Source organism: Rousettus aegyptiacus, unplaced genomic scaffold (genome assembly GCF_014176215.1).
Source record: "Rousettus aegyptiacus isolate mRouAeg1 unplaced genomic scaffold, mRouAeg1.p scaffold_m13_p_1, whole genome shotgun sequence".
In the NCBI taxonomy this organism is placed as follows: Eukaryota; Metazoa; Chordata; class Mammalia; order Chiroptera; family Pteropodidae; genus Rousettus; species Rousettus aegyptiacus.
The window spans coordinates 169,067,190-169,078,794 of NW_023416284.1; the positions used below are offsets into that span (position 1 = coordinate 169,067,190).

Genomic DNA, 11,605 nt, shown 5'->3' on the forward strand with positions numbered 1-11,605 from the left:
GTACATTTTGCATAGTTCTCTTCAGAGTTAATTATACTGTTTTAAAACAACAGAGGAGCAAAGGATAAAGAAATATAAAGCTACCCAATTGTGGAATCACCCATCTGATTCCAAATTCTAGGAATACCAAACTCTAGTTACTAATATATTGGCAGTCAGAAAAGTTATCTAGAGGAGAATGTTTAAGGCAGAAAAAAACTTCCACTGTCTTTATATTTCTTACAAAATACTGTCATTCTATTTTTTTTCTGTGAATATAAACAATAAGTTGCTCCAAAGATGTTCACCTTTGTATCCCCACCAAGTCTTTCCCTGCCAAGGCTTACCTGCCACCTGGTTCTATTTTGCTACAATACTTATTAGAGTTTGAAAATCATAACATTCAATTTCCTGCCTTTTCCTTGAATATGCAAACAATACAGCAATTGCAGAACAAAGATTCTTTCATAGCCATTAAGAAGGTACTAAATAGAATTCAAACTTGCTGATGGTTCAATTTTTCTTACTCTTGGGAAACTCTCCAGTGTTGGAAGGTAATCTCTATGCTGGCCCAGTTTGACCTAAGGAACTCTTTGTCCCTTATATCTGTCCACCAAATTTCAATACTAAAAGTACTTGACTTTCCTTTCTTCCTACCATATAGAAGAGATAAATTTCATCCCCATTCTGGCCCACTGAACTGAGTACCTAGAGTAGCCAGTGGATCTGAAAAACAAATAGCAATGTTCGACCCAGCTTCTTCGTGTCTGTCTTCAGACATCATGTCTAAATGCATCTACTACTGGCACAAACAGGCACATTTTTTTCTGGAAGCTAGTTTGGTGTTATTTCTAACCAGCTCCTGGTATAAACAGAATTTAGCATAATGTATCAACAGCCTTAAAATCTTCATAGCTTTTGACTATAAGAAAATAATTTGACATTCAGACAAAGATTTCTTTAAAAATATATTTATTATGGCATTTTTAATAAATGAAAAATTGAAAATATTTTACTACAAGAATTGATTAATTTTGGCGCGGCCGTAAAATGGAATTTTAAGCAACTAAGGTAAGGGTTGATATTCTGGAAGAATTTCTAAAATGGCACATCAGAATTTTCATGCTACAACTCAAAACAAATTTACACACACAGTATGATCTGAACCACGTATAAATAATTGAACAGGGGGAGAAGACATACACCCACATATCAATTGGTTATTTTTATTTCTTACGTTCCGATTTTCTTCCTATACATCTTTCTATATAACAGAAATTTCCTGTAACAGACATAAAATTTCAAATCCCTCGGAGCAATCGACGACGCGCTCATGTCTTCACGTCCGCTCTACCTCTTAGGTGAGCAATGCTCACTGCTCTCCGCTGTTTCGCTTTTGCTAGGAAGTTACACTCTGCATTCTTCTGCCGGAGACAGAACAACTACTGAGGGGCGATGATGAGACTCTGTGTCACCTGGTCTCTGTTCTTTTTCAGCACACAATGGTTTTGCCGTTCATATTAATCCAGATGAGGACATCACACCATGCATATCCCAGCAGGAGAAGTGGACTCGCCACCACATGCACCGTCTCTGTTGCCTATATATTATGGTAAGGACAGTGCCTGCTGGGCTTTTGTATTGTATTAGGTTTTGCACTGCTAAATTTGGGCACATATTTCATTATGGATATAATCACTAACAGATTCACACTGCGTGCCTCGTTTGGTCCAAGACCTGGGCTTTGTCTCATTTCCCCAGATGCTTATATTTTTAGAAAGTATATGCCAAACCTCACACAACAGGAATTTGTTGAACAATCCCATGTAAGCAGCGGTTCTTCCAAGGCTACATTTTTCAGCTCTTTTTCAAACTAAATGTTTTTCTTGGACACCAGTTTTATTGCTTAAGGGCTTTTTTGCTTGGGATTTTTTTGTTGTTGCTTTTGTTAAGGAGTGGGGGCGGGGGAGGGGGAGGTGTAGCGAATGCAAATGAGGACAGAAAAAAAATGACCTCTGAGAGAAGTGACTTTAAACTTCATAGGAAACAAGTGAAAATGTATGTTTTCCTGAGTCAATTAAAAACCTATTCCAGAATTAGCTTTTACATATAGCATGCATTTAATGGTTTTGTTTTTTTAAAATTGGTGTAAATAAATTACAAGAAATCTCCAATTGGTTTATTGGGTACGAATAAATCCCAAGTAGGAGATGCCAAATTTATCTGATAACAATTTTTGCCTAATGAGTTTATTTCATATTAATTTCAGTTCTTATCATTTTAATGTTTCAAAATTATTTATCTTAAGATAGAAAATTTCTCGTTTCTCTTTATAATTCTAAGTCTTCTTTGATACATGAGCATACACAGAAGAAGTCCTTCCTGCCAGCATTTCTGCCTCTCAGTACTCTCTTGTCCTGAGTTTTAGGTCACCATCCTCCCCCTTTAGAAGCAAACAGAGTTTGCTTCTAAGAAATCATGCCTTATTACTCGATCTAAGGGGACATTCAGACTACAGACCCCAGAACAAACATGCATAATGTTCATTCCATCTGCCACTTCACCGACTAGGCAGAGACCGTTCGTGAGCACTGGGGGAATATTTGTTTTCCTAGTCACTTTCTAGATTTTTGTCTTTCCACCTAAAACGTGAAGTATTAACTTTGTCTGATAGGAAAGTTCCAAATGATCAGGGCTCATAGGTGAAGCATGACTGCGATAATATGTCTTAAAAGGGAAAGTATGTGCTTTATACATGTGAACTTGATACTCACATGACTCTTACCTTTCAGAGGAGTCATGTGGGGGAGCTACACAATTATTCCAAGGATGCTACAGTGTTCACAGCCTACCTGGGAATGACCGACTATAGCATTAATTTAAACATCAAACGTGCTTCTTCCTTCCCTCCAAAAAACACATTCTCCTTACTTTGCACCCATATTTACTTACCTGTAGGATGGGAATTTTTTTACTCTGAGAACTCTGGGTATTTCGGTGACTTCATTTATGTGCCACTAAATCATCTGAATCTCATAGAGCCCCAGAAGTCTCAGGAATGACGTACTTTCCAGTGGCTTTTCTTCCACCATGGGTACAATCAGTCCACGTTCCAAAGAGACACGTGGGAAATACCACGTAGTCTTCATTATGGACCCCCAAGTCCCTCATTAAAATGAAGTATTACTCACACTTTCCATGCCAAGGGAGGGCTTGCCAGCTCTGCGTCCTCCCTAAGCAAACCAGTACTTGTTTGGACATGTATTTGCATTAACCAGCAAAATCTCTCAGACGTGTTCTGAGAAAGCTTTCAAAATAGACTTTTTCCTTTGGTGTTCTGCCTTAGGCATTCATAGCTACGCCAAGACCTAAACAATGTCCCTCACATCATGTCATATCATATAAATCTAAGGATTTTCGTTGTTATCAAAAAGGTACTGGCTTTTGCTCCCTTTCAGATTATCTCAGGGCTGATGTACCAGTGACACAACAGCAAAAGGTTTAGGATATGAAACGTTTTGATAGCATACTAGGGTCATGACGGAACATTCCAGAACCTCATGCCAAAATGAAAGAAAGCATACCTCGTATTACATGCTAGTTATAAAATAAAGGGCTCTTCTTTCCAATTCTCTGTATGGTTGAGCCGACTCTATACCTCGAGACTGCTGGCCAGACTGGCTGTCTGCTTTGCTCTGTTTCTAGCTTGCTCTCCATTCTCGTAAGTCTCCCTTCCTATCTGAATTGGTTCTCTTCCTAGATTTGGACAGGAGACGTTGTGAAAACAAGGGATCCTGGAACTTGCCCTTACTACCTGGAGCCCTTTGAGCCTCCACTCTCAGTAGCTCCATCTCCAGCCCCTATCTCAGTCCGGCCCATGCTCAGCATCTTGAAGTCATTTGAAACTCCTTTCATGGCCACTTCTACCTCCTCACACTTCTCTTAACACTCACTCAGATGTCCAGGTCACAGGCATCTCCTTGTCCATTTACAGTGGGCTCCTTAACTCCTTTCCTGCACACCTCCTTCTGTCATCACTCCCCCCAACATTTCTGTACCCTATTTGTGGGATTTCCCCTGATAAAGAAGATGATCCATGTATCTTATACAAAATACAACACAAAGGTCCCCTTGGCGTCTGATGCAACAGCAGTGATCAGGAACTGTAATGAACGCTGTTCTTTTAAGTGTTGCTGTGCCAGTGCTTTTTTAAATAGTATGTTATTTAGTTCCCAAGCAGCCCTTTGAGATGGGCATTAACTGGCCTTTTTTTACAGATGAGGAAACTAAAGCTTAGCGAGATCACATGACTTGCCCAAGGAAAAGCCACTGTTTTGTTTTGTTGTTGTTGGCAGAACTATAGTGCAAACCCTGGTGTATGGATGCAGACTCTATACAATTAACCATGCTCTCCACTGCCTCATACCGTGCAAAGAGTAACTCTGTGGGGTTTTTAGTTTTGTTTCATTTTGAAGTAACGCATCAAAAGCAGCCATGTCTAATAGTTAAAGACACTTCCTGGGTTTGCATTCTGACTCCTCCCCTTAACCTTTCTGGGCTTTAAGTTATTCAAATGTAAAATAGGAACAAGGATAGTATGTACCTCATGCCACAGTTGTGAGAACTCAGTTACTGTACGCAGACACATAGAACAGTGCCTGGCACACAGTAAAAAGTTTCTATTTTCACTAATATTATTATTATTATTATTATTATTATTATTATTATTTCCATGTTTACTGTAATATAGACCACACAATGTTTTTTATCAAGGGTTTGAGAATCCTTTCTCTTTCTTTAAGTAATTCTCACTCACTGGTACACTCTTCACTTTAAAAATCCGGACAATACTCGAGTTTATAAAATATCACTTCTGTTTGTTTTTTAAGTTTAAAAGGACCATCAGGCAAGGTGGGGGAGGGGAATAATTCCTCTCAGCATCATTTGCTGGCTCTTCCCATTCTACTCAGACCTCGCTGTCAAAGTGTTTTGGAACTCAGTCCTAGGTCTTCTCCTTTTTCCATTTATTAATTTTTAAACACTATTGTGGTAAGAATACTTAAGATCTACCCTCGTAACCTAGGCCCTCTTCTTTTACTAGCTACTTTCCCTAGGTAAATCCATTCACTCTTTGTTTGCAACTACCTGCATCCCAGATCCCCGGCTCAGGGCCTTCTCCTGATACCCATTCACACGCCTCTCACACTTCACAGTTGCAGACCAAACTCATGCCATACCTGCTTTCCCAGTCACGCCTTCAAACCTGTATCCCTTAGCATTGCCACCCACCTGGTTGTTCACGCCAGAAATCTCTGAGACATCCTCAGCCCATTTCTCTTGGGCCTACTACAGTCATTCACCAATTTCTGGCTTCTATACCTCCAAAGTACTTTAGAATTCTTACGCCGTGCTGCCTCTCCACTGCCGGCACCATGTGCCAGCTTCGGTTCTCCCTCCTGAACCACTGCATAGAACCGGCATTCCCCCACAGCTAGGAGCCCTGTCTATCTGCAGGATTCTTGGGTGATCTTTAAAAAGCACATATGATCATGCCAGTCCCTTGCTCAGAGAGTATGGATGATTTCTCATGGCCTCTAGGGTTAGAGTCCAATCTTCCATTCCATGGTTTAGGGGACCCTGCATTACCTGACCCCTCTGATCTCTCTAGCTTCATCTTCTTCTCCCTTTGTTCACAAGCCCCAGCCACAGTGACCTTCTCTCTGCTTGTCAAGAGCAACATGCTACTTCCAACATCAAAGCTTTCACGTTCTCCTACCAGCACTCAACCCCACCTCCTTCCCAATCCTGTCTCCCACAATTATTAATTCCAAATCCTACTTATCCTTCAAGTCTCAGTTTAAATATCTCTTTCTCGGGGAGGCTTTCATGGATTCCAAAGTCTTGGTGCAGCCTCTCTGTGGTACACTACTGTAATTTCCTGTTTATTTCTATATAGGGAGTTTAAGATACAGTTGTAGTTATATGGTTATTTGGGTAATTTTTTTTCAAAGTCTGCTACCCAAATTTCCGCCCTTGATGATCTAGAGCAAGAGAAAGATGAACAGCTGAATTGAAAAAAAAAAAAAAAAAGAGAGAGAGAGAGAGAACTTTCTGGTCTGCAGTTTTCTAAGGGGTAATACAAACATATTTTCTTTAACCACCACTTCAATCAAAATGTCAGAGAAATCATTCTTAAAATAGGATGCTTAATAAAAAAAAATGTGGCAGTATGTGAGTTTTAAATGCAAGCATATAATGTAGGGGAAATTAAAATATATAAAATATATATATATATATATATATATATATATATTACCCTTAGCTCAATAGTAACCATATAAAGTGTTTATAATACTTCTACCATCCATTTCTCTAATATTGAATTTCAGCTTTATAGCCTCTTTTCCCACTTGCCTGACTTATTTAAATTGCCCACTGAAGCTGATAGACTTTTAGGAGGAACCTCACAGATGTGTTCCTGCCATAGTGAGATCCTATATGAGAGATGACCCAGGCAATAAAAACATTTCAAGTAGAGAAAAATCCATTTATTAGCCAAATTGTAGCCTTCTAGTTATCTTTGGTGGTATGAGAGCATGTTGAAGGCTTGGACCATCTTTGGTGGCTGTCTGGGAGGGATGATGTGAACACCTTTAAGGTGACTCAAGCCCTGCCCAATCGCACATTTGGCAGGTGGTTTCCACAGCCTACAATAACTGGAAGATTCCCAGACATTTATGTCTCCCCCAGCACTGAGCAGGGCCAGGATTCCGGGAGGCACAAAATAAAACCGAAAATAAAGTAAATAATTCAGATAAGGAGATATTGATGTCATGCCTGACTCGTATCTCCACAAACCACCAAGAAGCCGACAACAATGCAAGAGCAAGAGGGAGTTTATTTCAGACTCGAGTCCGGACCGCAGTCCGCACACTGATGCAGCAGTGAGTGGGAGGCGGCCCCGATGGGGCTTCAGGGGTATTTGAAGGGAAAAATCGTAAGCATGGGGAGCGATGTCTCGGCGTTACAGGATTGGTACAACAAGCTTGTCTCTTAGCAGGATTGGCTGGGTGATGGCGCCAAGGAACGAGGCGGGGAATTTGGAGAGTTACTTTCCATAGTTGCTTTGATTGGCTGAGTCTAGGGTGGGGTGATCGTCTTGCTATCTGCAGCTTTTCTGGGAACTGGCCTGTGCTTAAGATGGAGTCTTATATTTAAGATGGAGTCACTTTGGTTGTTCATTGACACCAGACTTGAGTTTATTCCCCAAGAGTCAAAAAAAAATTTACAGCCAAAAATACCTTTTGTTTGAGATAAAATGGAAATGGGAAGAGACATTTGGTTTAAGATATGCATGCAAGACTTTGACTTTATACATTGAAGTAGACCCATTTACCTAAAATTTTTCAAAGAGAAGGAACTAGCTTGATTATTATTATCATAACATTTTAATTCTCCCATAATCTGAAAGACCTGGGTCCATGTTGGCTCAAGATTGAGTTTATTAACTCTCAAACAAGTATGTGTTGAATCCCAACCACATGTCAAGCATTGTGCTGGGTGCAGGGGTAAACAATGTATAAAGCTTTCTTTATCTCTGCCCTCAAGGAGCTAACAGTCTGTTGAAGGATAAGGGGCAATTATCATACAGTAGATAGGGGGTTATTTATAATAGAAATAAGGGGGATTCAGGATCTTCAGGGAAGCATTCCATAACCCAGATTTACAGGGTCACGAAAGGCTTCCCAAAGGAAGTGACATGGAAACTGGCCCTTGAGAGTGAGTAAGATTAACCGTGTGAAGGCTGGATAAGAATGTCCCAAGCAGAGAAAAAACATGACCTCGAGGCAAGACAGAGAGAATCATAGGCAGTCAAGGAAAATCAGTGCGCCTGGAGCCATCAACATTTTCCCTCCTCCAGTCGCTATGATCTAAATTCTACTTCTTCCCTCCCCACCAAAGCTGCTTTTATTTTACAGATCCTACTTTGAACCAGTTTTTTGTTTGTTTGGGCTGTTGGTTACTTGGTCAGTCAGTCGGTCGATTCACCCATTTCTTATGAAGCCATGTTCTTTCTGGCGGCTCCTTCTCAGCCTTCTTGGCAAGCCCCATTCATGTACTAATTTCTCAATGTTCAAATCCTCTGAGCAAACTTTCTTACACTGTCTCCCACCCACATCTCACTTTTTGGCCAAAGAGTTTGTTTTAAAATGCAAACCTGGTCGTGTCAACTCTTCTACTTAAAACTCTTCGATACTGTTTTGTTCCCAGTTTGGTTTTTTTTACCCCCCTCTTTTTTGGGTAGCACTTTTATTTTTCCTAATACCATGACATATCCTTGGGCTGTGATATTCTCACATGACAGTCGAAAAACAGTATGTGTAAGTCATCCTTAAAAGCTGAGAATTACGTACAAAAATCTTACGTAAATTAAGACAACGCATAAATTTGCAAGTACAAATACAAATCGCTTCGTGACTATAGTGAGTTATTTGGTCCCATGATATCCTGCTGGAAAAACATTGGATAAGAAAGAAAACGGAGTCCGAAGGCTTAGATTAACTGTGTTTTCTATCTCTGTGGGAAGAATGCAAGAAGGAAGTGACAAGCCATTCATAAATTCATATTAGCCTCTAGAGAAATCCAGGAATGGTCATTAGAACTCTGTTCAGATGTGATCAGACCCTAAAAGAGTGAACAGCTCCTAAGAAATTGTCAGTCAGCCAAAGAACCATCACATGAGGCCAAGTCCTTTCCATAAGTACGGTGCCCTTAGCCTCCCTTTGTCACACGAAATGTCCAACTAAATGTACTAAACTTTAAATCAAAGGTATGTACAGAATTTTAGAAAATGTATTATAAATAAATAGTTAACTTGATTACAATGCAAAGTAGTGCTATCTGCCTGCCTATCAGATAAGGACATCTGTCTTTTTTTAAAAAAGGCATCTTCCAAGGGGATGGTTCTAACTAGGTCTAACTTGTACCTGTGAACTGACTCGTGCTGAAAGTGAGGTGCATCTGCCAGCAGTCCATTTAAAAGTATTCACAGTGGCCAGTGGACCCGCCCAACTCACCGGAGTCCTGCTTGTTCATCCACATCTCCCTGAAGGTCAAGAGAGTAGCCACTATACTTGCATTCGAAGGAGTGAGCATCCTAATTTTCATCACGGTTGGTTCCAAGGCTCTGGCATCTGTTTGTTCTAAAGTCAGTAACACCAGAGTACTTGGGAATACCACCGGGCCAGACAGTGCACGTTGTGTTGGCATATAGGTCCCCTTTTCCAATATAAGCATCATGTCTTACGGTTGAATTGGAAGTGTTCTCATGAATGCCATGATCCCATGCCTAACTAAGAAGGGTGGCGAGAAGGAGCTTCAGGATCTGAGACCCTCTGATTGCCAGAGAGCCTCGACTGACACTAGGACCTCGGTTCTCTTCTCCAGGGAGCAGTAGCTCCTGTTTGACATCATGTTAGGCCAGCACCACTTATCCTTGACATCGTGTACAATTTCCTCCTCTGCTGTGACAGTGAAGCTGTAACATCTTTTTTCTCACAATCTTCAGCAATATTTTTCCAAGTCTCAGCTAGCCATGTCCAGAAATAGGATAACATGGAGCAGGTGTCACCCTCATAGATGAGCATTATGTGGGTGACTCTATAACTCAAATCTCTACACTCAGCAGTATGTGACTGGAGTCATACAGCCAGAGTAACTGCATGTGTAACTGGACTACTGAAGGTGTCAAGCGGGACCTATGACAAGTGGCCTTGAGTTTCATAGGAATTTCACTAAGGAGAAAACAGTGTTTCTCAAGAGCAACAAAAATCACTGCAAAAGATGTTACGTCTGATTCCCTGTCTCGCCCAGAAGGAGTAGAGCCACGTTCAGTGGCATGGAAGGTACACCTCTCTCATGTGGGTTCATCGTCCTTATGGTTCTCCTTCTTCCCCCTACCCTATTGTGATATCCAGTTGTCTTGGCCAATGGCAAACTGAGGGTAACCAGGCACAGTTCTTATTGTATCCAACAGAGACACCATTGTTCATGCCCGAGCCAGTGGCTGAGGAAAGAAGCAGTGATTTCTGGATTCTTTCCTTTGCTGCACACATGTAGATAGAGAAGAAGTGGGAGCGAGGCGGCGACAGCATCTGGGGAGCTTTACATTGCCGGGATCCTTAAGTGCCCTCAAAGGCCCCGTATGTCCTCACCGCGCCTATCGGTGCCACCTCACCTCTCGTCCTTGTCCACTCACCGTCTGCTCTTCAGTCACACTCGACTTCTCCATCCTTCAGACATGAAGGATGCTCCTCCTTGCCTCAAGACATTCACAGTGTTCTTCCCTCGCCTGGCACTCTATTCCCAGCCCAACGTCTTTACCTGTGAAACTCCCACCTACCCTCGATTTTACCTTATACATCACGCCTTCCAGGAAAGCTTACTGATTCCCTAATCTAGTGTGGGTCTGTGCTGCTTCCTCCCACTTGCTTATTTGGAATCGCTCTCGAATGTCTGGCTTTCATTAGACATGGTGAAGACTCGCGAGTGAGAGCGATGCCTCTTATGCTCGTTGCTGTTGTCCCCACCTCCTAACAGAATGGTTGGCTCATAGAATTTATTAAACACAGAGAGGGATGAGTGAAGGAAGGCTATCAGTAAACGTTGAGATTTGGTGACCACGAGCTGAATGAATGGTGAACTCTTGGCTTCTAGTTTCTTCATCATGCGAAATGATCAAATGCAAGAAGGAAGGTGGGTGACATGGGAGGGAATTTTTGTTTGTTTTGTTTTTCTAAAGAAGAAATTATATAATAAACTCCTATTACCCATCGCCCAGCTTCAATAATTCTCAATAATATATTGCCAAATTTGTTTTATCTACACCTCTACATCACTGGGTTTCTAATAGAAATATAATTTGCGTAGCATAGAATTCTCCATTTTAAAATATCCAATCCAGGGGTTTTTAGAATATTCACAAAGTTGTACATCCATCTCACTGCTATCTAGTTCCAAAACATTGTTATTACCCCAAGAAGAACCTCCACGTGCTTTACACAGTTACTCCCCGTTTTCCCTTCCCTCCCGCCCCTCACAGTGACTAAGCTCCTTTCTGTCTATTCGGATTTCCCATTCTGAGCATTTCATATAAATGGAATACTACAATATGTGGCGTTTTGTGTCTGGCTTCTTTCACTCAGAGTGTTTTCAAAGTTCATCCATGTCGTAATATGTATTAGTCCTTCATTCTTTTTTGTAGCCAAATAATAATCCATTGTATGAATATACCATATTTTATTTATCCATTCATCAATTGATGGACATTTTGGGGTCGTTTCCACTTTTTTGGCTAAAGACGGACATGTGAAGTTATGAAGAATTCACATAGTTAAAGGGAGAAAGAACAAACAGGAAACAAGGAATTCAGACCACAGAGAGGGCCTGGTCCAATTTGAGACCACAGACTAAAGCTGCATAGTCATATAATTTTATGGCCCACAAAACGCAGTAAAGTGAGCTCTGCCCCTGCCCCAGCACTCCACACACCTGTAGTTCCATGAACCTACTTTGATCTCTCTCACCTCTGACATTTGCAATATCCTCTATCTGGGGATTATTTTCT

The 11,605-nt window shown here is 41.1% G+C and overlaps 1 protein-coding gene across 1 annotated transcript in view; it reads left to right on the plus strand.

Moving 5' to 3' along the window:
- Positions 1-11,605, plus strand: part of AIG1 (androgen induced 1) — a 201,318-nt gene that overhangs the window by 167,085 nt on the left and 22,628 nt on the right. The window contains exon 4 of the mRNA XM_016119573.2: positions 1,476-1,591. Coding sequence (XP_015975059.1) covers positions 1,476-1,591 — 116 coding nt within the window. The remainder of the gene's footprint in view (positions 1-1,475; positions 1,592-11,605) is intronic.